Below are 27,504 nucleotides of genomic sequence, written 5' to 3'. Positions count from 1 at the left end.
TGTTATATATAGGGCATGTTTTATGAGATACATATGATTTTAAATGTATGTATGTATATACATGATATATCTGTTGTACGTGCATATACATGTATGTGTATATATTTTATATATGTTACCTAGATATGTAATATTATAGCAGATTACTCACCAATTTTATTTATTATTTTTTTAAATATCTTTTATAGCCCCTGAAGCAGCCCAGTGGGGCGAAACACGGCCTGTGTCGGGCTGTTTGTACTCATATAAATATTGTTGTATTGTTTAAATAAATTGCATTTCATTTCCACACGATCTGCTCTTTTTGTTTTCCAACCAGGGGTGGTTTTATAACAGGGTACCTATGTGAGAAGTCCAAAAAGACTCCTATTCTAAAAAGGCAACATCAATACCTACAGTATGCGCCTTTATAAAACAGGCTTCAAAGACCAGCTCCAACAGAACACACATGCCCATGACAAACATACACCTGCTCTGAAAAAGGACAGAATATGTGCATCTATTCTTCTTGTGCATCACAACTCCCCCCCCCTCCAAGAATTCCTATAAGCAGAATGCACACTTTTTCCACCAAGTATGTGACTACACAATTATATAAAAGCTGTTTTCTTCACATGTGGAAAAAGCTTTACAAAAAATTGCCCTCTTAGAGTTAGATTCTATGTATGGTGCCTAAGAAAACCATTGCTGAAAAAAGTATTATTCTATAAACCACACTTAAAGTTAGGCACAGTTTATAGAATAGCGCTTTCGCCCGGGAGTCATGTCTAACTTCAGGTGCAGCCAGTTGTACCAAATGAAACGTGGTGCAAATGTACGCACTTAAATTAGGTGAATATCCCCCCTTATTCTATAACAATGCGCATAAATGCTAGGAATGCCCCCATTCCATCCATGACCCTCCCATTTCCATGCCCTTTACCCGTGTCTAAGTTTACGCGCATAAGTTCCAATTAAATCTAATTAGTGCCAATAACTGCTTGCCAAAATGCAATTATTGGCACTAATTAGTTCGTTATTCAATTTTTGGTGTCTTTATCGAATTAGGGGTTAGTGGGAAGCTTAATATAAGCCCTTATTTTCTACCTCCTGTTACTCTATCTTATCTATATGTCTCACCATTGTTTATACCCTATGCTGTCTATTAATATGTTTTATTGTGTATTATGTTGTCACTGGAAGTGGCATAATGCGAACTGTTATTTGCATATTTTTTTCACTGCTATAACTATTACTTAAGTCTGGCTTATTCTTGCTGTATACTGCCTTGGGTGAACTTCTTCAAGAAAGTAGTAAATAAATCCAAATAAAATAAAATAAAAAAGTGCAAGAAAACTTATTTCATGTATTTTGCATCTAGATTTTCCAAAGACAAACTACCTGGGTCATTCCTCTTTGAAAATTCACTAGCGTGAAGTGCATGTGTTAGAAGTACCTTGTACTGTTATTTGTGTCCCCATTATACGTCTTTACAGGGGAAGATTAAAATAGCACGTGTACTGTTGAAACACCCACGTCTGTATGCTGTTACTTCTTAACCCCCACTCCCCAAACCCCGAGAAATGCTTCTGTTAAACCTACATAAAAGGCCACACACCATTGAAGCACATGTATGTAAAATTATAGCCACACCTAAAGCAAGCAGTTTTCCTAACGGGCTAAGTTCCCCGGTAAATGGCTTTAATAACCACCACCTTAATTTGGAAATTGGAAAATATCCAAACAGCTACACAAATGACCGCAATAATTTATGTTTACAATTCATTTTGTTTAGAAGTCATTCCATGCTATATGTAATTTATTTTGTGGCTATTATTGATGACTTCTATGCTTTTTTTCTATGACCAGAACCTGGAAAAAAAGCATGTTACCTAACCTATTTTTGGTTTGTGTTTAAAAGAGCACTATGACTAACAGCCAGTGTCAGGTCTTCCTCCTTTTCCCTTACATGTACAGATTCTGAAGGTCTTAGTGAAAAGGACTGCCCTCATTCAGTTCCTATCGGGGTAGGGGTGGGGTGGAGTGGAGGGCTCTACTGAAGGTGGCTCAATGGTCTGGCTATTCCTAGGGAAAACTAGAACTACAAATTCATAGACACAACATGGCAAACACAGAATTATAACATAGAAACATGAAGGCAGATAAGTACATAAGTAATGCCATACTGGGAAAAGACCAAGGGTCCATCGAGCCCAGCATCCTGTCCACAACAGCGGCCAATCCAGGCCAAGGGCACCTGGCAAGCTTCCCAAACGTACAAACATTCTATACATGTTATTCCTGGAATTGGCCATATGACCCATCCAGTCTGCACATCCTCTGTAACCCCTAAGTCTTCCTGTTCCTAAGCGACCCCACATGCTTATCCCATGCCTTTTTAAATTCTGGAACAGTCCTCGAGTCCACCACCTCCACCGGGAGGCCATTCCACGCCTCCACCACCCTTTCTGTGAAATAATACTTCCTTAGGTTACTCCTAAGCCTATTCCCTCTTGACTTTGTCGTATGCCCCTCATTCCAGAGCTCTCCTTCATTTGAAAAAGGCTATCTTCCTGTACATAAATGCCCTTGAGATATTTAAACGTTTCTATCATGTCTCCTCTCTTCCAGCACTACACCCCCTATACTGTACCGTTCCCTCGGAGTTTTGCGACCCAAGTGCATGACCCTGCATTTTTTGGGATTAAACCTTAGTTGCCAAATATCGGTCCATTCCTCTAGCTTCACTAGGTTCTTCCTCATGTCATTCACACCCTCCAGGGTGTCCACCCTGTTGCTGAGTTTAGTATCATCCTCAAAGAGACAAACCTTACCAGACAGCCCTTCCGCAATATCGCTCACAAAGAGCCGACCCCAGGACCAATCCCTGCGGTACTCCACTGACGACCTCCTTTTCTTCAGAGCAAGCTCCATTTACCACCACTCTCTGTCTCCTACCATTCAACCAATTTTTTACCCAATCAGTTACTCTAGGTCCCGCACCGAGGGAACTCAATTTATTTATCAGTCGCCTGTGCGGAACTGTGTCAAAGGCTTTGCTGAAATCCAAATATACCACATCAAGCGCCCCTCCCAATCTGTTTGTGTGTTGGGGGGGGGAGGGGAAATAGCTGACAACCCTAAAGGATGTACACACAAACAGAACTCCTCCTCTTCCCCCATCAGATGTACATAATTGGCTATGGATGGTCACGCTGGCCTGTGTGAATTCAAAAAGAACTATACCATAATCAGCATAACAGCAGCATCTGTGTGGCAACATCCAGCATCATTTCCCATTTTGTTCTAGTGTATAGCCTGCTACTTATAGTTCATATAGTTAGAGTTTATTTCATTGCTATACTGCTTAACAAACTTTAATTGGATCTCAGTGGTGTACATCCAATAATTTCATAGAACAAACAAGATCAGAACAATCAGAAAAGGAACACCATTAAAAGACAGGACAATACCAAGCATACAAGGTCATCCATCCTACACAACAGCAAAAACCCCATCTCTTAAAATTCCCACTAAACCTCACTCTAACCCTCTACTAATGATGCTGAAAAAGCTAAGTGAAAAACATAGCCTTTAAAAATTGTTTGAAACACGCCAACATCTGAACCTCCTGCAAAGATTGTGGGAGAGCATTCCAGAGTTCAGGTGCTAGATTAAAAAAGGCCCCTCTTCCAGTTGACCAGAGACAAGTTTCCCGAACTGGGGGAATTTCTAAAAGTAATTTATCTGAGAACATAAACATCTCACAGGTTGATGCAATCAAATCAATGCAACAAGCATACTGGCATCTTTTCATAAACCACCCTATGTGTCAGTACCAGCACCTTAAACTGTATTCGATAAAATATCAGTAACCAATGAAAAGGCAAATACAATGGAGTAAACATGATCACTTTTACCACCCATCCCCAGAAGCCTACTAGCCGCATATTGCAAAGTCTGTAACTTAAAAAATGTCCTTATTTGTTCCTGCTAAAATAGCATTTGCATAATCAAACTGGGCCATAAATAACATATAAAACATCAAAACATATTTCTCATCCACCAGATCACGAATCACATGCAACTTACGTAATGTAATAAACCCACGCCGTACCATCTGATCAACATTTCTAATCTGCCTATTTCTAGGCAGATTACACTGAAACAAACAAAAAATCAAAAGAGTAAGACAATACAAAAGACTCAGATAATCACAAAAATAAATAACAAAGGTGGATTCTCAGTATTTGTTATTTAAAACCAATTCCTTTCAATTAAAAGTGTTAGTGTGAGGGCAAGGAGGGAAATGGCCGTCTCATACGTTTGGTGAAATCATAAATAATGTTAAACAGTAAGGCGGTTTTCCTGCTTTCCTTAAGGAGGAAGAGCTGGCACTGGGCACCCATGTTAACTTTGGCATAGTAACTCCAGTGCTGTGAAGTGAGGGCCGAGTTATTGACTTGCATTTGCAGGTCTTGTCCAGACACAGTACTTCAGATGAATGTGCAATACAACAAGTGACCTCGACACACAGAAATGCAGGCACACAATCCAGGCTGCATTCTCAACCGAGGACACACTGAGGCTTTTGGATATGAAAGAATGTGGGAGTGAGGTAAGATTAGAAACACTTCTCTGTGCTACTGCTGAATATTATTCTAACGGTACTGATATTGTATTTTATACTTAATGTGTTATGCAACTCTGCTCTACCCTGATACAGATGGAGGCTAAAGTGGAGGATTTATGCGCCTTTTTATGCTGTTATATTGTATTTTTGTAATTTGCTGAAAAATGCTTTGGGTCTTATTGATAAGGTTGTGTGTAAAAGTGAAAATAAAATGAAAATCCATCACAGGCTTGGACCAACTTAAACAGGGATACCAAATGGGAATATGTCATTCAGATCTAGAGCTGGGACTACAAGATTAGCTGCATTTGGCTCTCCAGTCTAGTTTATCCCACTTAAATTTATGTTTCCAGTGTGCCCGACTCTATTACCTGCTTCAGGTCAGCAGGGGGAGCTCAAGTCAGGTACAGTTTCACCCCACTGCAGAGATGCAGTCAGGCTAAAAATAGGACCGGTCAGCATGCCCCGATTACCTGGACCCATCTGGCAATCCCTAAGCACATGAGTGTGCAGACGGATAATGAAAATTAAAAAATTATATACATGTATCTGTGCCATAAAGAAGGCTGTTCATAGCTATCCTATGCTGAAGGAAAAAGCTCCAGGAGTCTGAAGGAATGAACACCAACTGCTAATTCCTGTGGGCACGCCCAGGGCTCCCTGCCACTTTTCAACACTGTCTGCTGACGCACACAGCTGGAAGCTGGCACCCCAGCCAGCTAACCAAAAAAAAATTCACCAGCAGATATATCTTTCCCATCATAAGGTTGCTGCAAGGCATACTGAAACCAAAACGAATGTGTAAATGCATCTTTATATTTCCTGGGGCTAATGCTGTTATCTGCCTGGTCTTCCTAAGGGCAGAAGTACTGGAAAAATGGGGTTGGAGGGAGAATGGGACTTACATTGACACTCTTTATAAAGCACTGTCTGTGTTTACAGCCAAAGAGGGTGAAATGTACAATCTAAAATAGTTTCTAACAAAATACAGCTCATGGAAACCGAACGAAGGTAGACAGTCACAGCCACACATTTACAAGCACAGGAAGAGACAGACTCAAAAGTTACACAATGATTCAACTCCAGTCAATTTAAGGGTTTCACAACCTTCACCTATGAACCAGGCTCCCATGCCAATCTACCTATCATTTCCCCTGACTTTTCTTCTCTGACCTAGCACTTTTCACCCTGCGGCTTTGGAACTAAAACTGAGATTCTGGCACAAGCTTCTGCTCGCTTGGAACTATGGATTTTTCCCACCAACTCCTCTTTTCCCAACTTAATCTGGCCAAGGACAGTCATAACGATGACTGGAGGATATACACCAGCACTTTCTTCTCAAATCCTAGAAAAGTGGGAGAACTGGCCAATAGGTGTCACGAGCCGCGACCGACACCCCTCAACCCAAGGCATGTTGATGCAGCTTTTGCAGCACCCCTGCCCTGTCCAACCTAGGGAACAAAAGACTAACTTCAGAAACTGAAGCCAGTTCCTCCGCATGGCATTACATAGCACTTCCACAGAAAAATCGGGTTGGCCCCAAACTGGGTTTGATTTTGCAGTTCTTACACTTAGTCATGCCATTTCCCACACAGTATATTTTCTGAGAAGCATTTCAAGTTGGCAAATATGTACTGTAGGTATACAGCTCTAAACCAGTGTTTCACATCTCCAAGTGATTAATATAAAGATACTTTTCATATCCTTCAGTTTCTGCAAGAGAGTGCCTCACTCCCTCCCCACAGCACCATATGGAACTTAGTCAGGAACCGGCACATTCCTTCTATGATCAGGAAGTTTTTTTTTTTTAACCTGGAATAAAGAAGGGGAGGCGTTTCCAAGTTTAAAAAAATTTGCTTTCATTTTCCTAGCACTCAGTGAATATGGTGAAAATATTTTTATGGCAACTACAGATTGTTAGTCACGGATCTCCTTTCATTTGGGATACATTATCTGGACACAAAGTATTAAAAACCAAAACAAACCTATAAAAATACAGACAGCAAAATCCTGGGGTACACATATGGCTTTTGTTAGACAAATGAATGGTTTCAAGATGAAAACTGTCAAGGCCAGGAACGTTTACTACTTGGGCAAGACTGTGAAAACCAAGAGGTCTCCAAGCACTGAACACTAGCCATGTCCTCTCTATTGGGGACAGGGGCCCTGCCGACTGTGCAAGCTGCACACTTAATCAAAAGCAGTGTCGCTATGAATTCTCCGTATTGCACTGGAGTCACATGGACTCTTTCCTGGATAATTTTGGCTATGTAGCACATCTTGGTTTACTGCAGTGACTGAACCTGAATTTGCATCTAGTGCTACAGTTTATTCTGTTCACAAATACATACAAACTATAGTTTGCAGCTACTAGCCAATGTATACAAAAGTTAATTTGCATGCACATTTCACTAACTGAGAACATGTCCAAATGCATTCTTAGTGAGTTACAGATAAGACTTAAGGGGAGGAGTCACCACTTGGAGGGGGGAGGGTAATTTGATAAAGGTTTTCCCATCTGCAAAGCTGGCTTCATACACGGAAAGATAAGATTGCATTGCTGTATATGTGTATGTACTTACAAGGATCACTTGTACTTCTTTTATTTTTAATTTATAAATTTTTTTATTGAAACATGTTCTCAACATAGAGCCACCGGCTCTCCAACGTAATACAACATATATTATATCTTAACTCTTAATTTTACATTGCTGTTTTCCCCCCGTTGTTCCCCCCTCCCTGCCCCACCACGCCACCCACCCATCCCTCCCTCTTCCCCTCTACCCTTCCCCTTCCTCCTCAGTGGTCCGAGTTATCCTGACAGTGTAAGTTCTTTGCTCAAAATATCATCTACGTATCGGCATTGCAGGCTACCGGGGCCGATTCTAGGAGGCTATTTTATAAAAGGCACATAGTTGCCCATGATGCCTTTACAAAATATGCTTAAAATGGGTGCCTTTTTTTCTATTTGGACATAGGCATCATCATATAGCACGGGGTAGGCAACCTGCAGCCTGCCACTGAATTTTACGCGGCCAGTGACACCATGAAAAGTATACACAGAAAACATCATTAACCAGAGTTTTGGTGATTTTAAATACTGTATTTTTCAAATATTTTCAGAACAGCCACTCTAGCAGTTTGTGTCCATCGTTTTTAGTTACATTTATACTTATTTATCACAGACGTTCTATGGAGCTCTGTGCACATTAGGCAATGCTGTGGCCCATAGGAATATACCAACATTCATGCAGCCCTCTGTGTATAAAAGTTGCCCACCCCTGGTATAGCATTTCTCCTCACGTGCAGACAATTCTCGTGTGGATTGTCTTTGTCCCTGCTTGTCAGTCTGTCCATTAGACTACCATTCGCATGCTGTACTTTTTTAGATCCACAAGTGAAGAAGGGTACTGCATGGTTCTGGGCTTTGCAGTTGCATTTCTCACAGGCACTATATAGCAGAATGAAGGGGGGAAAAAAAACCACCCACCTTTCGCACCTTCTGAAAATAGAGTTCAGGCAGGGCATGCAGCCAATATGCCAGCTGGCACAGGTAAAAAAACTTCACCTGGAAACTAAAGGGAAAGAAAAAGCCATGAGAAATGAGCCAAACTCTCAGGCACAACTTCAGAACTGGTCAAACAACTGAGTTTACAGCCTGACACCGTACCAAATGCATTCTCAGAGCCCTAACACAGGAAATCCTAGTGTTCGCTTTGAAACTGCCATCCACCTTTACAGAACAGTGCAAAGCAAAGCTCCTTCGAGGCAAATACAAGGCTTAAGAACAAACAAAACAAAGCAAATAGACCCATATCTTACTTGTTTTGCTTCCAAATTTAATGCTTGTGAGAGGTGGTAGATTGACACTACTGGAAAGTACTTTATAATAGTCCAGCATCCTGTCACCAGTGTACAGTGGCCGACCCCCTAGCACAACCACTAATTTTAAGGATGCGTGCCATCCAACAGCAGATCCCAGAAAGGGATGACAAAGCCTGTGACCAATCTGTTTCTGTAGCTGGCTAACCCACACTTTCCCCAAAGTCTGCCCTAGTTGGTTGCAATTCCTAGTCAGTTTTTCAAGAAAAGCTCACCGTGAATATATGACAGAGATCTGCAGACATAACCTCCAATGTGTGCACATTTCTTGCATACGTGGAGGGGCATAATCGAAAGGGACGCCCAAGTTTTCCTGGGGACGTCTTTGTAGGACGGCTCCAGCAAGGGGTGGGGAAACCCGTATTATCGAAACAAGATGGGCGTCTATCTTTCATTTCGATAATATGGTCAGGGACGCCCAAATCAGCAAATTTGGGTTGACCTTAGAGATGGTCGTTCCCAGGACTTGGTCGTTTCTGATTTTCAGCGATAATGGAAAGCAAGGACGCCCATCTCAGAAACGACCAAATGCAAGCCATTTGGTTGTGGGAGGAGCCAGCATTCGTAGTGCACTGGTCCCCCTGACATGCCAGGACTCCAACCGGGCACCCTAGGGGGCACTGCAGTGGACTTCACAAATTGCTCCCAGGTATATAGCTCCCTTACCTTGAGCCAGATGCACTAACAGAACGGAAAAAGCCCTTCCCTTACCAATGTCTTAGCGATTTGGAAAGGAACGGGCATGCATGAAGGAAATCGCATGCAAATGAGCTGCTCGCTGTTAGCTCATTTGCACACGATTTCCTTCCTAAGGAGGGAAAGCCAGTGCAGAGCAGCCAAGCATTATGCGTGGCTACTCTGTGCATGCCAAAGACGGCTTCATACATGCAGACAAGCTGCGTGTATAATAGCCATCTACAACCTTATATAAATTGCCATCTACAACCTTAGAAAAACACAAGTCCAGGTGAAAAGGTCCAAGTGCTCATCAGGGACGTCTTTTTTTTTTTTTTTTTTTTTAGAGTATGGGTGAAGGACGTCCTTCGCTATGCCTCCGTCCCTGCGATGGCAGTTGAGGATGTCCAAAATGTGGATGTTTCTGTGAGAAGGATGTCCATGCCTTTGCTATGCCTCCGACATCCCTTTTATTTATTCGGTTTTTGGATCACAAGTAGCAACAGTGGGATTTGAACTGGCCACCTCTGGATTGCAAGACCAGTGCTCTAACCGCTAGGCCACTCCTCTACTCCACTCCTCCCTTGAAATTTGGCCGTCCCTGTGTGTGTGTGTGTGTGGGGGGGGGGGGGGGGGGGGGCAGTTCAGGATGTCCAAATGTTTGAAAAAAGGACGTCCACGCCTTCGCTATGCCTCCGCTGACACACACATACCACCCCCTCCAGGGACCTACATACTGCTGCGATGGAACCGAGTATGACATTTCAGGCTGGCAAAGAAAGTTTTTAAAGTTATTTTTTTCAGGGTGGGAGGGAGTTAGTGACCACTGGGGGAGTCAGGAGAGGTCATCCCCGAGTCCCTCCGTTGGTCATCTGGTCAGTTTGGGCACCTTTTTGACGCTTGGTCGTAACAAAAAATGGACCAAGTAAAGTCGCCCAAGTGCTCCTCAGGGATGCCTTTCTTTTTTCCATTATCGCTCGAGGACACCCATCTGTTAGGCACACCCCAGTCTCGCCTTCGCTACGCCTCCAACATGCCCCCGGGAACTTTGGTTGTCCCTGCGACGGGAAGCAGTTGGGGACGGCCAAAATTGGCATTTGATTATGCCGATTTGGGTGCCCTGAGAGAAGGATGCCCATCTCCCGATTTGTGTCAAAAGATGGGCGCCCTTCTCTTTCAAAAATAAGCCTGATAGTCATTACCAATTTCCTGTAAATGATACTATTAGAACTCAAGTTTGAAGTGTTTACTCCAAGCACCCTATAGCAATGAATTCCAAGGCTAAACTATGAACTGCTGAAGCTGTTTGTTTCAAACTTGCCACCTGGTGCTTTCTTCCAGCACTCACCTAGTTCCTGCATGAAGAGACTGTGTAGAACCACTATTTACAGTAATAAATGGTCCTCGTTTACCCCTTTCCCCTCAGTTTCTCTTTATATGGGATTTATTCCACTGTTATCATCTTTGTTGTTTTCTTACACCTTTTCTAGATGTGAGGCCCCTTTTGACCTGCAGTGACCAGAATTTCACACAGCTCCCTGTATGGCTACAGCACAGGATTTGTGCAATACAATGACAACATCACATTTTAATTTTTGACTGCCATAACACACCCAGCCAAAAATTTTAGAAAACTAGTTGGAGACATGCTCATGCCACTACTAGGATCCACTGCCCATGTGGACACCCGCCTTGCAGTTATGCACTGAGGCACTACCTTGGGGGATCTTTAACAAAGCCGTGCTAGCATTTTTAGCTCGCAGTAAACACCAGCCGATTTTTACAGCAAGTTAAAAACGCTAGTGCGGCTTTGTAAAAGGCTCCCTTACAGAATAGCGCATAGCCCAATTACATGAGTTAAGTGTTAATTTCCCTTTTTTTTTTTTAACTCTCTTTATTAGCAAATAGAACACACAATAGTACATCAACGAAAAAGCGTAAAGCATTCAAACATTCTTCTTATATCAATACATATAGTAAATGCATCCCATTAATTTTTCATGTAAACCCCCTACACATATCCTACCCCCTGTGTCTATATATCCTCCAATAGTCTGCTCTTGGAACCGTTTCCAAAGAAAACGGTAAAGCTTTGACTTCTCCTGTCTCTTTTGGGAGAACTGCTTACATTCCCACATAGCCATTTGGGACACAGCTGAATTCCAGTGGCATAATGTGGGTAGCTCTTTGCCCACCCAATGCTGCAATAAGTTTTTTTTTGCCATAATAAGGGATAGAATGATAAATTGTCTTTGATAATCCAGTACGCTCTGACTCTCCAAGTCTGTAGCAAGTCCCAAAAGAAGAACCCTTTAAGACCATTCAAAAGAGGAACCAAAAGCACTCTCCGCAGTCCAGAACCCCTGGAGGTTTGGGCATTCTACAAAATGATGCACCAAGTGCCTTGCTGGGCCTCACATTTATCATTTTCCCAGAGGCACATAGATTGCCCCAGTTTAGTGACATAAGCATTATGAAGGAGCTTAATTTGGATTTCATGAAGCCTGTATTAGGGGTAGTTCAAAAGGCTGAAATAAAAATGAGTGACGACTCCCTCTCAGTCACCTCCTTGTCCAGCTGTACACTCCAAAAGGTTGCCAATTGACAGGGGAAAGGGAAATGGGACTTGATATACTGCCTTTCTGAGGTTTTTGCAACTACATTCAAAGTGGTTTACATATATTCAGGTACTTATTTTGTATCAGGGGCAATGGAGGGTCAAGTGACTTTTGCCCAGGGTCACAAAGAGCTGCAGTGGGAATTGAACTCAGTTCCCCAGGATCAAAGTCCATTGCACTAACCACTAGGCTACTCCTCTGGCCCCTCTGCTCCCTACCCAAGTGCCAATTTTCTTGGTATTTATGGGCCTCTTATGAAGCCATGCTAGCGATTCCTGTACAGGAAATGAGAGGAATGCCTGTTCAATTCCTATTGGCTTTCTTTCATTTGCCTTGCAAGAATCGCTAGCGCAGCTTTTTAAAAGAGGCCCTATGTGCAAAAGGCATGCATAACTGCAGGTGCCCATATTTTAGCAAGGAAAGTGGTACATAGAACCCGTTAAACACACCCTCTGAGGAAACATACAAAGACAGGTGACAAGTTATTGGAACCAACTCAATCATCTCTCCTTTGGGAGGTGTAAAAGATTAAATTTAATTAGGGATGTGCATTCGTTTGCAAGAATACTGGAAGTGTCAAATGACATTCTCATGTTGTTACCAATATCAAAACAAGAATTTAAAAAACACAAACATTTATACTAATGCGTGCACTTTCAAGAGAGTTTGCACTATTTGTAAAGCGGGAACTGTCTTTCAAAAGAGTGCACACTGACTTTGCTTCTATGATGGAAAAGAGCCAAAGAAAAACAATTAAAAATGAACGTTGCCGGAAATGACATGAATCCAAAATTTTCTAGCTGCCCTTCTCTACATCTCATTACTACAGAAGTACAGGATATTGTCACTCTAGGATCCTTATAAATATTCGGACCTATTCTGGCTTGCAGAGAACACTGGAGTTAGAAATCGGATTCAAATTCCCACTGTACACACGCAAAGGAAAGACAGAGTAGATGATGCAGAAAGTTACTGCAGATAGGAGCATAATATTACCAAAAGGTCTACCTGTAAATTGTTGTCTGTATGATACAGAAAGGGGTTTTACACAGAAGTTAATACGTATGGTATACATCGCCAAAAGCATATTAAAAATGCATTGTAATGAGGGAGCCGAGAGCACACAAATGGCAGCCTTATGATATATTCTAACAATACTACAGGGGGATTCTGCATAATTCTGCGAGATTGACATAACTTATGAATAATTGTAAAATGCAATAAGACATCCATGGGGTTTTTATTTGGCAAAAACTGGAAAAAAACTACCATACGAGATGCATTTTTCCAAAATTGAAACATTCCCATCACTAAAATGAAAATAAAAAGCTTTTTTCTGCCATTGTTTCCTGGACAGTTTATTTCTCCAGTTTCACTGGCCCTTCCCCCTCCACCCAATTCCCCAGCCCATGCTCAAATCCCCTTACCTAATTCAAGTCCTCCTTTTACCCTCCCTGTGCAGGGCCTTTATCTTCTCCCACTTAACCCCATAGTCTACCCTTCAGGTTCCCATTCTTGCACTCAATCCCAATCCTCAATTACTCACCCTCTTCAAATCCAGTCCTCTTGTTCTCGCTTTCTCCTCCCCAGGCATCTCCTTCTCCTTCCATCCTATGACTGATTCCCACTCTTCCCCTTCTCTCAATCTCCACATTCCTGCTCTCCCATTCAATCCCAGATTTTCCATGCTCCCATCCACTGGCCTCTTTCTTCCATTAATCCCCATTCTCTCCTTCCACTCTGAAGCTGCTCTTCCACTGTAGCCCTCTCCCAAAATCCTAACCATCCCACCCAATCTGAGTCCCCCACCCTTCAAACCTCCAAGTCCCTGCTGTTTAGTTTAGTTTATGGAAAACTTACTATACCGCTCAAAACTGACAATGCAGAACTAGGCAGTATACAGACTAATCCCCACTCTCCTCCATTCCCCAAATCAAAGTACCACATTCTCTCCAATTTCTATTCAACTCCCCATCCAATCCCCAAATTCCTGCTCTCCTATTAAACATCCAGATCTCTGCTCAACCCCACAGTGCCTTCTGCCTCTTTTTTCTCTCTCTCCCCTCCTCCAATATTTTCCCTGATAACCTCTCAGACATTGCCCCCGCTATGCATAGGCCTACAGCTCTAATGCCCGCCAATTTCTTTCCCTCAGCAAAGGCCTCTTACCTCTCTCAGCCTGAAATCAGAAGCCTGTGCTGCTGCTCATTGCTGTTCTACCTGCACCTCCATTATACTCAAAGCCCATGGACAGGCCTGGCTCTAATGAAGATCTCCCTCCTCTTGACAGGAAGTCTGTCCATGAGCTTTGAGTACGGTGGCAGTGCAGACAGAGGAGGAAGGAATGAGCAATGGCAGCAATAGCAACATGTGGTCGTGTCAAGAACAGAGTGCAGCCACGCACACCTGTGCCTTAGAGGGAACATGGCCCGGTAATCCCCCTGACTACTACTACTGTCATCCCATAACCCATCAACAATGAAATGTACACCTTCTTCTATTCTATTCTCTACATTTATTAGTCACCTAATCCCTAATATTGAGTTCTAAGTGACATATAAATTGAGACAGGTGCGTAAACCAGAAGCTACAGAATTAAAACAAAATTATTTTTATTTTTCTTACATTTGTACCCCGCGCTTTCCCACTCATAGCAGGTTCAATGCGGCTTACATATTATATACAGGTACTTATTTGTACCTGGGGCAATGGAGGGTTAAGTGACTTGCCCAGATAATTAAATATTGTTTTAGTATCATCAAAAAGTTAAGAAGCCCACAAACTGATTTCTAGGCCATTTGTAACTACTGTACTGTTGCAGGCAAAATTCTTAAATGACCTCCTTTCAACCACACACTTACCTTCTTAATTCCAGGCGGTCACTCTAGACCTGTTAAGTGTTATTACTCACATAAATAGAGCAAAAAATGTGATAAAATAATATTTTGCAAGATCTGTGCAGAAAGAGAGTGCCAGCCAGCTCAGAAGCACTTACGAGAGGTAAATGTGAGGGTAGTTTTCCCACAAGCTTCGGGGATTCGATAAATATCCTTCCTAAAGAACAAAGTGAAAGACAGTATAAGCAAAATAATAAAAAAAACAAGTGATCTGAAAGGATACATATCAGCACTGCCATGACAGGTACAGTGAAGAAGCCACAGGCTGGCCCAAGGGAGATAAAGGTCTTTAACTGCCATTAAAGTACAAACGTGGATTCACTTAGGGTTCTAAGATGGCTCTCAGTCCATTGGGGGCAGGCTGAACCAGCTCTGCTATTTGTCTCATTTTATCTATGGGTTCAAAGTCCCAATTTCTCTAAGAGAAGCAGGTGGGAGAAACCAAGTCTGGGTCAAGTGAGCTCTCTTATCATGCAGAGATCTGGTGACCCTCATTTAAAACGTGTCAAGCTACATCTGAAAAGTTTAGTAAGAATACTTTAAAAAGGAAAACACAAAAATAAAATCAGGCTACATATATGAGAAAACAAGGAGGACCTGCAGCTTTCAAACCTAGGAGAAAAGCATTCCTAGATGGTTTTCAGCTATCAACATGGCAAAAAACCTGGGGTTCAGAAGTTATTGGAGCAATTCAAACTGTACCACCCCGAAAAGCCTGCAGCAGATTTGCCATGAGGCCATTTCCTAGTCATAGTCTTCCCATTCTCACCCCCCCCCCCCCGAAATGTGGAACAATGTACCTGACAGCAAAGCCCCTCTGTGCCACTCACCGTCACTATCACATACAAGCACCAGAAGATGGAAGTCAGATGAAATGCTACCAGCTGGCCCGATTCATTGAACTTGCTGTGCTTGAGCTTGGAGAGGTGAAGCCGCCTGTTAATTTTCTAAACATAAGGCAGAAAAATGCTACATTTAAAAAGAAAACAAATTAATATGTTTATTTATTTATTGCATTTGTATCCCACATTTCCCACATATTTGCAGGCTCAATGTGGCTTACATAATTTTGTTAACAATGTCATCCCAAGATATTAGATACAGTTAGTATTGTGCAGAGCTTAAGAAGGGAAGAGAGAAGAAGGAAGGGAGTGATTAGGGTAGTTATAGAGGTGGATTTTCATAACCGAGTGGGTTGTTGAGTTGAATTAGTGAGGTTATTGGTTATCGGTTCTCATTATAGGCTTTGTTGAAGAAGTATGTCTTCAGAGATTTGCGAAAGATAGTTGTTTCGTTGATTGTTTTCAGGTCTGTAGGTAGTGCGTTCCATAACTGCGTGCTCATGTAAGAGAAGGTAGTGGCATGCATCAGCTTATATTTTAGTCCTTTACAGCTGGGGAAGTGCAGGTTGAGAAATTTGCGGGATGATCTTGTGGCGTTTCTGGGAGGTAGGTCCACAAGGTTTAGCATGTATATTGGAGCGTCTACGTGAATGATTTTGTGTACAATCGTGCAGATTTTGAACGCAATTCATTCCTTAAGTGGGAGCCAGTGAAGTTTCTCTCTTAAGGGTTTTGCATTTTCATATTTAGTTTTTCCAAATACGAGTCTGGCGGCAGTATTCTGGCCAGTTTGGAGTTTTTTGATAGTCTGTTCTTTACAGCCAGTGTACAGTGCGTTGCAGTAGTCCAGATGACTTATTACCATTGACTGTACCAGGGTACAGAAGATGTATCTCGGGAAGCACGATTTTACTCTTTTGAGTTTCCACATGGAGTAGAACATCTTTTTCGTTGTGTTTTTCACGTGGGCATCAAGAGTGAGGTTTCGATCAATGGTGACTCCAAGAATTTTCAAGTTTTGAGAGATAGGAAGAGAACAGTATGGTGTGATTATGGTGGAGAACTTTTTTGTGTTGTGTTGCGAGGTTGAGTACAAGACATTGTGTTTTTTCTGCGTTAAGTTTTAGTTGGAATGCATCTGCCCATGTGTGCATTGTTTGGAGGCTTTGGTTGATCTCGTTGGTGATTTCATTTAGATCATGTTTGAATGGGATGTAGATTGTGATGTCATCTGCATATATGTAGGGGTTGAGGTTTTGGTTGGCTAGAAGTTTGGCTAAAGGTATCATCATTAGGTTGAATAAGGTTGGTGAGAGGGGGGATACTTGGGGACTCCACATTCAGGTATCCATGGGGGTGATCTGTCCACGTTCGTTGTTACTTGGTATGATCTTGTGGTCAGGAATCCTTTGAACCATTTGAGAACTCTGCCTCCTACTCCGAAGTATTCTAGTATACGTAATAGTATTTCATGATTAACCATGTCAAAGGCACTGGACATGTCGAATTGTAGGAGTATGTTGTTACCAGTTGCAACTGCTTGTTTGAATGAGTTCATTGCGGACACTAGAACAGTTTCGGTGCTATGATTTGACCGAAATCCTGATTGATATTCGTGCAGAATTGAGTGTTTATTTAGGTATTCAGTGAATTGTTTCGTCACTATGCCTTCCATGAGTTTGGTTATAAGTGGAATAGATGCTACTGGGCGATAATTGGTTAGGTCCATTGTGCTTTTCTTAGCATCTTTCGGTAGTGGAGTAAGTAGGATGTTTCCTTTATCCGTGGGGAAGAGCCCATTTTGAAGCCTGTGATTTACGTGGTTTGTGAGGTCTGTTTTGAATTGTTTGGGTGCGGATCTTATTAGACTATTAGGGCAAATGTCTAATTTGCATTGCGATTTGGCGTATTTTCCGAGCCAATGTGAGATTTCCTTTGATGAGAGCGTGTCAAAGTTGGTCCATGATCGATCTGCTGGGCATTCCCCGGGTTTTGGGTCTAGACATTCAAGTATGTTTGTGTAGTCCATTATATTGGTAGGTATCATGAGTCTGAGCTTTATGATTTTTTCTTTGAAGTAATTTGCAAGATTGGTTGCTGATGGGGTATCTGTGTTATTGGAGGTAGCCGTAGTAGTATTTAAGAGATTGTTTACGAGTGAGAAGAGTTTGTGTGTATCCTTGTAGTTTGGTCCTATTTTGGTTTTATAATATGTCCTTTTAGTTTGTCTGATAGTGTATTTGTATTTTCTTTGTAGTTTCCAGTCTTTGAGTGTGATTTCGCCTTTTTTCTTGTTCCATGCTCTTTCTAGTCTTCTGACCTGTGTTTTTAGTTCTTTCAATTCTTCGTTAAACTATGGTATTGAGTTTTTTCTATGTGAGGTTCTGGTTTGAAGTGGCACTATATTGTCTAGTATTGTTCTGCATCTGTTATTCCATTCTTGAAGAAATTGGGGTGAGTCTGTAGGTGTTGTCCATTTGTCAGTGTAGAATTGTTGCCAGAATATTAGAATATTGCCAGAATATTGCCTAAAGAAAAACTCTGTCTTTAGGAAGCTGTCTAAAAGCATCTTACCTGTGGTGTGGCTATTACAGAGGCTATTTGCGGGACAAATGAGTAAGATACTAGATGTTATAAAGTTTTGTTTATTTGTTTGTTTTTTAATTAATGGTTTTAGCAACACACACAGTTTTATAACATCTAACAGTATGCTATCAATCACAGCCACGCTGCACCTGCACTTCCCTCTCAGCAAACAGGAAGTAACAAAGGAAGCCGTGGTAGGTGTTTTTGATTTCTAGTTGCCAGAATGAGCCCCCCCCCCATGAGGCTGCTCATCTGATGGGTGCAAGCCTTTCAAAAGGCCACATGTAATAAACACTGTCACCACAGACACAAAATAAGGAAAACCCTTCAATACATCTGGCCCCTGCTGCAGAAATTCACAGCATATTCAGGACTCATCTGCTCAACACCTCTGAAAAAAGAATGAACTAGGGAATTTGGACTTGAAACACTATGTTAAACAGAGCTTTCCAAACTGTCCTGGGAATCCCACAGCCATTTAGGTCACCCTGAAACCCCAACTGGCTATGGTTTCTCCACAGGCCAGGTTTGGGAAGCCCTGGGCAAAGTCATCACTTACTTAAGCTGCAAACATTTATGTTTCTCCTCCATGGTCTGTCTGATGCAATAATTACAGGTCCAGTACACTGCAATTTATTTTGCTCACACCTTTTTCAGCAGAAGCTCAAGGTACAGGTATACTGAGTATTTCCCTGTCCCAGGAGAACTCACAATCTAAGTCTGTACCTGAAGTAATGAAAGGTTAAGGGCGAGGTTTACTAAGCAGTGCTATGGGCACATTAGCATTTTTAATGCGCGTAAATGGTGTACGCACGTTAAACACTAATGCACCCATAGAAATGTATAGACGAGTTAGCGTTTTAACACGCCATAAATTTACAGGCACGTTAAAAACGCTAACGCACTTTAGTAAACATACCCCTAAGTGACTTATCCAAGATGACAAGCAGCAGCAGTGGAATTTGAACCAGGCTCCCCTTATTATCAGCCCAGCGCTTTAACAACTAGGCTACTCATCCACTCTACTGCTATAATGTTTTGGCTCAAACAGTCTATCAAATCCTAATAAAACTTGGGTATCATTTTTCTATTTGCATTCATTGGACTTGAATGAAAATGTGGCTCTATGGCTAAACAAAACAGAGGATCAGAACTTTTCCCTTCTTGGCTCTCTTTCCAGGTCTGGCTCAGTTCAGTAGTGGTGAAATCTTTGCTATCAGGCAGCCATTTTGTGAGAGCAAGCAGCGAGTGATAATGCCATTTTTGGTGCGTGCCCAAAACACACGGTAGAAAATATTTTCATTTTCTATCACGACGCACTTACCTGGTGGTAATCGGCAGTTGACATGCGATGAACGCTTACCATGCAGTCAGCGCATGAGACCTTACTGCTAAAGTCAATGGGTGGTAATAAGGTCTCAGGTCGAAAAAAGACACCTGCTGGTTTTAATTTTGCCACATGTCCATTTTCCGAAACAAACAAAAAAAAATGACATTTTCTCAGGCGTGCTGAGGAAATGGACCAGCGTGTGTCCAAAACACGTGCCTACACCAGCGCAGGCCACTTTTAGGTACGCTTTAATAAAAAGGTCCCTTAGCTCAGTAGTGGTAGCTGCTCCTTTCTTGGCTGGACTTTGGTCTTACTTGAAAGTCTGCAGCGAGTCCAGCATGCGATGTCCTCTCTGCTGATCCATAGCCGCAGGAAGATGCTACCTTCCTAATTTTAAAACTCAATAAAATAAAACCCTATCTAACCCAATCTTAGGTTTAACTATTTGAACTGGGACTTATTTTCAAAGCACTTAGACTTACAAAGTTCCATATATTACTATGTAACTTTGTAAGTCTAAGTGCTTTGAAAATACACCTCTACATGGCCTTTTTAACTACATGAAAGAAAAGGTTAATTTAATTCCCTAACTACTAGAGCCTATTCTGAATATTGGCCCTCTCCCCAACACTATTTAATGCTTTGATGGCGTCTTTAGGTTTATTTATGGAAAGAGAAGGAATAAACTGTTTTTCTTACGTAGATGATATTACGTTATAATTCACTTTTTTTAAGGATAAGGATGATGTTAATATTTTGATCTCTCGTGGTCTCACCTTAGTTGAGAGATAGGCAACGTGTTTACGTCTTAAATTAAACTGCGACAAAAACCAAGTTTTTAATTGTTTCAGCACCTAATATTGATATATTTTTTATTTATTATTTTATTTTTATTTGTAGCATTTGTATCCCACATTTTCCCACCAATTTGCAGGCTCAATGTGGCTTACATTTGCTGTAATTGCAATTGCCATTTCCGGGCATATCTCAGATATATAGTTGAGTTTTAAAACAGTGTTCTCATGAAAATAGGTTATCAATAGAAATCAAACAAAATAAAACATGGAAAAGAAAATGAGATGATACCTTTTTTATTGGACATAACTTAATACATTTCTTGATTAGCTTTCAAAGGTTGCCCTTCTTCGTCAGATCGGAAATAAGTAAATGTGCTAGCTGACAGTGTATATAAGTGAAAACATTCAAGCATTACTATGACAGTCTGACAGGGTGGGAGGATGGGGGTGGGTAGGAGGTATGCATGGGGACATCAAAGCATATCATTGATATTCTAACAGGATGGGTGTGGATAGGTGAGGGGTGGGGTGATCAACAGAGACATACAGCTTTATGGTTTATAATGGGCTAAGAACCCCAGATCCTTGTTAAGTCCTTTCTGTTGGGTGTTAAAATATTCAATCATTCTGACTTCAAAGGTCTTACGTTCTTGTATGGTTTTAAAGTTACCTTTCAGGATTCTCACTGTGAAGTCACTGGTACAGTGTCCTGGTCCTGTAAAATGTTGACCAACAGGTGTGGGAACCCTACTGGCACCAGCATTGTTCATGTGATGTCTATGTAAATTGAATCTTGTCTTAAGCATCTGGCCTGTTTCTCCAATATAGCATCCTTCGTTACATTTTTTACACTGAATGATATATACCACATTGGAAGATGAGCAAGTGAAAGATCCCTTTATGTTGAATATCTTTCCTTTGTGGATGACTTTGGGGTCCTGTGAAATATTTTGGCATAGTTTGCAACTGGATAAATTACAGGGAAGTGTGCCCTTCTGTTCCCTTTCAGTCTGTGATGGAAGTTTACTTCTGATTAGCTTGTGTTTTAAGTTGGGTGGCTGTCGGAAGGCCAGTACTGGTGGGGATGGGAATATCTCTTTCAGTAATTCATCCTCCTGGAGTATAGGTTGTAGATCTCTTATGATTTTCCTCAATTTTTCCAGCTCTGGATTGTATGTCACTACAAGGGGGATTCTGTCTGTGGATTTTTTCTCCTTGTACTGTAGCAGATTCTCCCTGGGTGTTTTGAGGGAGGAGGCAATATTCTTGGAGATTATTTTGGGGTTGTAGCTTTTCTGTTTGAAGGATGCAGTCAGGCTTTTAAGGTGTCTGTCTCTGTCCCCTGGGTCAGAGCAGATACGGTGGTATCTTGTGGCTTGGATGTAAATGATGGATCTTTTTGTATGTGAAGGATGGAAGCTGGAGTTGTGGAGGTAGCTACATCTGTCTGTGGGTTTGTTGTATATAGATGTTTGTATACAGCCATCACTGATTGAGACCGTGGTGTCCAAAAAATTGACTTTTTCTGGGGAGTAGTCAATTTTGAATCTGATTGTAGGATGGTATGTATCGAAGGCAGAATAAAATTGTTTCAGAGTTTCTTCACCCTCCGTCCAAATCATAAAAATGTCATCGATGTACCGGTAGTATTTTAGAGGTTTGGTCTGGTGTGTATTCAGAAATGTCTCTTCCAGCTCAGCCATAAAAAGGTTGGCATATTGGGGTGCTGTCCTGGTGCCCATCTATTTGTAGATAGATATCATTGTTAAAGCGGAAGTAGTTGTGAGTTAAAATGAATTTGATTAATTTTGTAATAGTTTCTGGTGAGTATTGATGGTCCAGTGTGGATTTTTTTAGGAGTCTTCCACATGCAGCTATGCCATCCGCATGTGGAATGTTGCTGTATAGTGATTCTACATCCATCGTGACCAGAAGGGTGTTAGGTGGTAGTTGCTTGATATTTTTCAATTTATTCAGAAAGTCTGTGGTGTCTTGTATGAAGCTGTTATTTTTGTGTACGAGAGGTTTCAGAATTCCCTCTATGAATCCAGATATTTCTTCCGTGAGTATGCCAATACCTGATATGATTGGTCTGCCAGGGTTTCCCAGTTTGTGGATCTTGAGTAGCATGTAGAATGTGCCCACAGCAGGCTGGTTTGGTATGAGTTTCTTCAGGTGAGGTTGCGCTTGTGTAGGAAATGTTTTGATAAGGTCTTTCAGCTGTTTTGTGTAATCCTGTGTGGGGTCCTCAGTTAGTTTCCTGTAGTATTTATTGTCTGAGAGCTGTCTGTGCCCCTCTTCAATGTATTTTTGTATGTCCATAATTACCACTGCGCCTCCTTTGTCTGCGGGTTTGATGATAATGCGTTCGTTAGTTTGTAGGGTTCTTATGGCCGCTCTTTCTGGTGGGGTAAGATTGTACAGGATTCTCTTTTGTTTGTTGGAAAGTTGGGATTTCACCCTATGTCTGAAACTTTCTATGTAATTATCCAGCTTGTAGTTTTGTCCCTCCTGTGGGGTGAAATAAGTGTTCTTTTGTTTAAGACTGTATTCCGGTCTGTTTGGTGTCACCTTTATTATAGAAATGTGTTTTATGGCGCATTTTTCTAAAGAATTCTTCTAGGTCTGAGTATAGTTGGAGTTCATCTAGTTTCCTGGATGGGCAGAATGAGAGCCCTTTGGACAGCACAGATACCTCATGCTGTGATAATTGATGGTTCGAGAGGTTTATAATCCCCATTTGGTTTGCATCTGTAAAGGTGTGATCAGTATTCCCTGGTTTGCTTGGGCTCTGATTTTCACATGCCTCAGATGTGTATCCAAGTGTCTCCAAGGTGTCTGGGGATGTTGGTTCTGCAGAGCTGTAGCTATTCAAGGATAAGCAATTTCTCTCTCTTTGATTTTGAAGAAGAGAATATAGCTTTATTTCCTTTTTGCGGATAGCAATGTATTGTTTTTCTCCTTGGATGTTATGTAGGTCCTCTTTAAGTTGGTTCACAAGGTGTGGATGTAATTCCTCCATGTTCCTCATGATTACATCCCTTTGGGTTTGTATTATTCTTTTTTTCTTGTAGAGTTGATGTATAAGTTCATTTCTTAGTTTCTGACTAGTGCGTTTGCAGAGTTTCTCTGCATAGTCAGAATTGTAAGTAGTAGCCAAAGGATTTTTGATCCTCAGTCCTTTGGGAATGATGTCATTCTTCTTGCAGATTGTCAGAAAGTAAAGATGACTGTTCACATACCTCCTACCCACCCCCATCCTCCCACCCTGTCAGACTGTCATAGTAATGCTTGAATGTTTTCACTTATATACACTGTCAGCTAGCACATTTGCTTATTTCCGATCTGACAAAAAAGGGCAACCTTCGAAAGCTAATCAAGAAATGTATTAAGTTATGTCCAATAAAAAAGGTATCATCTTATTTTCTTTTCCATGTTTTATTTTGTTTGATTTCTATTGATAACCTTAAGAGTGGACTAACACGGCTACCACACTCCTCTACTCATGAAAATAGAAACAGAATTGAAAATATTAGGGATTCTGGTAGATAGGCATCTCCATTTGGAAAAACACTGTCAAATGGTAGTTAAAAAGGTGTTTAGTGTTCTTAGAAAGTTAAGGTAAATACGTCATTGTTTTAGTGCTGATAATTTTAGATTGCTGGTTCAGTCCCTCATTTTATTACAAATTGATTATTCCATGTGTTATATGAGGACTGCACTGCTTTAGTAAGAAAGAGATTACAGAGGGTGCAAAATGTGACAGCAAAATTGATCTTTTCTAAGACTAAATATGAGAGAGTTACCACACTGTATTGGCTCCCGATGGAGGGAAGAAAGATTTTTAAACTTTGTACATTTTGTAAGGAAATTTATCTGATTTTTTAAGGAAATTCGCCTGAATATTTAAATCAATGGATATCATTACCTAAAATTAGGAATAAGAGACTAGCTGGAAAATTTTTAGATCTGTCATTCCCTTGCCCCAAAGATTATTAGATTTAGGTCATTACATGAACTGACTACCATATTTATCCACAAAATGTTGTAATGATTTATCGATTCAGATAAGGACCCACTACTCATTATGGGGCATTCTTCAAACTTTTAAAAGCTTATTTATTCAAAAGATATGTTTTAGAGAATGTATAACAATCAATGAATGTTAGCACTTTATTAAGTAATATTTAAGTTCTCTTCTTTTTGTCTCAATTTTACTATGTATTTCTGAGGGATGCACTTCATTTTTTTAAGTCACATTGAACTAGGGATACCATATGTCCGGTTTTACCCGGACATGTCCTCTTTTTGAGGACATGGCCGGGCAACCAGGCGGGTTTTGCCAGCCTGCCCGTTTGTCCTGATTTCCGGACAAACGGGCAGAATAGCAGGTGGGCCTAATGATGTCCTATCCTAACCTGCCCTCCCCATACTTACTATACTGCCCTGGTGGTCTAGTGACCTCTTCAGGGCAGGAAAGAGCCCCCTCTTTCCTGCCCGGAGCGTTGCCCTGAATCCTGTTCCCCTTGCAATGTTGAGTGCTGACGGTCCCAGCGCTGATTCAAAATGGTCACAGAGAGTTGGAGTCTCGCGAGGCCGCATCAACTCTCGGTGGCCATTTTGAATCAGCACTGGGACCGTCAGCACTCAGCATTGCAAGGGGAACAGGATGCAGGGCAGCGCTCCGGGCAGGAAAGTGGGGGCTCTTTCCTGCCCTGAAGAAGTCACTAGATCATCAGGGCAATACTGTAAGGTAAGGGGAGGGGAGTTCACCCTTGGGGGGGGGGGGGGTGAAAGGGGTGGGGCGATGTGACAGGGGGCAGGTCATGTGTCCTCTTTTTGGGGGGACCAAATATGGTAACCTACATTGAACTCTTTATGGAAATATTGGTGACTACTAAGAAATAAAATAAAGGGCCCTATTTACTAAGCCGTGCTTTAGCGAACGCTAACCCTAGAGACACCCATAGAACTATAATGGGTATCTTTATCGTTAGCGTGCACTAAAAAGGTAGCGTGCCTACAGCGCGGCTTAGTAAACAGGGTCCAAAGTAAAGAGCTGTTTAATTTGCAGCACAACAGCCCCACAGATCTCACAGACTACTTAAGCAAAATCTAGATTTGCAATCACAACACTGACACATTCACCACAACTGCCAATGTTTCCAGTCCTCCGTTCACACAGTCAGACTTGAGGTCACACAACACAGGCCTAACCACCATAATATGCCTGAAACCAGGTAAAATCTTACAAATTTTTAAGGAAATTTTCTCTTAACTCACTCTAAAATGTCAGACTCACAGTAAAATGTTATTTAACATCTCATGACCAAAAAACAAACTCCACAGTCAGCCTCAATCACAGCACTCCCAGCATTGTCACAATTTAAAGGGAAAATCAGTTTTTTCTCCTCCAAAATTTGCTCTGTTAAGCCCGTCTCTCTCACACAGCAGTAACACAGTGGCTCTCACAAGACTACACGTTTTAAGGAAATTCTGTCGCCACAGAGCCACACACCTAAGCTTCCTCACCCTCTCAGGGACACAGCTCTTCCTTCTGAGCAAATGCCGCTGTCACCCAAGTCGTTTCCAGGGTGACAGTGACTCAGATAACATCAGAGAGCTCACCCATGGCCCCCGAGCACCAATCAGAAGCATGCATAAACAAATTCTAAAACTTTTGTATGCAAACAGTTCAGTTCTGTAACCACAATCTCCAAGTGTAAAATCTCATTGAAATGAATGGGAAAATAAAATTTAAGTGAAATAACACAAAAATATTTTAATAAAAACTACATCAACCCATTTTACCGTGTATGAACAGAATGCTTTTTTTTTTCAAATTTAAATTACGTCATACAAGACATTATCGAATTTCTTCACAAAAAAAATATCTAAAATCCACTCAACCCCCCCCCCCCTTCACTCTTAAAAATTAAAACATGATTCAGCCACTGGCACAAACAACAGGAGCCCAAAACGTACACACGGGAGCCCAGAACGTGCACCCAAAAGCCCAAAACCTACTACTACTACTATAAATCATTTCTATAGCGCTACCAGTCGTACGTAGCGCTTCACAATTGAACATGAAGAAAAGGCAGTCCCTGCTCAAAAACCTGCCTGCACTTAAAACAGCCACACAACCAATTAAAATAACTATTTTTAAAAAATTCTCACCACTCTAATTCACCTCTGTTAAGACCCCAAGGGACAAAAAGAATTTTTCAAATCCACCCCCGAGGTCTGCAGCACCACAGACCCAAAAGACCCTATTGAAAATTTACATAATTAAACTTGGGCAATAGGACCCCTTACCTGGGTCCCCAAGTTTTCTTCATGTTTCCCCTGGAGTTCTTTGGGGGCTAGAGGGACTCATCACGGCAATGGCAAAAACCCAAGATTTGCAGCCGGGCAGGCCAAAAATCAAGGACCAGGCATCATTTGTGGCACCACACATGTACCAGAGCTCCAGCAGCCAGGCCTGAAGCAGGCCATTTTCCTGGATGCTTCATATCTGTCTTCCTTCATTCTGAGCCCAGATGTCATCCTGCCGTGGCTCTGGGCCTGAAGACCCACAGAGCCACATCGGATTCTGGAAAGGGTCCTCCACTACGTTCCACTGTCAGCCATGGACCACTGATGGCCCAGGACAGCCCACCTACCCCAGGCCTCCCAGGTAAAATTTTAAAATAAATATTTAACCCCGGATTAAATAACCTCCATCATGAATCGTTTGTTTACTCTTTCCAAAAATACAAGGACTAGGGGGCATGCGATGAAGGTACAAAGTAGTAAAGTTAAAACGAATTGGAGAAAATGTTTCTTCACTCAACATGTAATTAAACTCTGGAATTCGTTGCCAGAGAATGTAGTAAAGGCGATTAGCTTAGCAGGGTTTTAAAAATGTTTGGATGGCTTCCTAAAGGAAAAGTCCATAGACTATTATTAAAATGACTTGGGGAAAATCCACTGCTTATTTCTGGTATCTATTGAACTTTTTTGGAATCTTGCCAGGTATTTGTGACCTGGATTGGCCAGTGTTGGAAACAGGATGCTGGGCTGGATGGACCTTTGGTCTGTCCCACTGTGGCAATACTAATGTACTTATGTACTTATGACATCCGCCTGCATCAGGGGTAACAAATCTTATTGGACAAAAACAGTGCTCTGCTGACTGTATAGGACTTTCTGATTGAGAATATTCTAATGTTACTTATGACTTCACAAAATATAGGCTGCGATTCAACCAACAGGAAATAGCA

The 27,504-nt window shown here is 41.6% G+C and overlaps 1 protein-coding gene across 2 annotated transcripts in view; it reads right to left on the bottom strand.

Moving 5' to 3' along the window:
- TRAM2 (translocation associated membrane protein 2) overlaps positions 1-27,504 on the bottom strand; it is a 151,893-nt gene that overhangs the window by 53,256 nt on the left and 71,133 nt on the right. For both annotated transcript variants that reach the window (XM_030195573.1, XM_030195574.1), the window contains exons 4-6: positions 15,515-15,631; positions 14,783-14,841; positions 8,103-8,187 (exon numbers count right to left, since the gene is read on the bottom strand). In XM_030195573.1, coding sequence (XP_030051433.1) covers positions 8,103-8,187; positions 14,783-14,841; positions 15,515-15,631 — 261 coding nt within the window. The remainder of the gene's footprint in view (positions 1-8,102; positions 8,188-14,782; positions 14,842-15,514; positions 15,632-27,504) is intronic.

Source organism: Microcaecilia unicolor, chromosome 3 (genome assembly GCF_901765095.1).
Source record: "Microcaecilia unicolor chromosome 3, aMicUni1.1, whole genome shotgun sequence".
NCBI lineage: Eukaryota > Metazoa > Chordata > Amphibia > Gymnophiona > Siphonopidae > Microcaecilia > Microcaecilia unicolor.
Note: the sequence above shows the minus strand (reverse complement) of the source record. Positions and strands in the feature narration are given on the sequence as shown.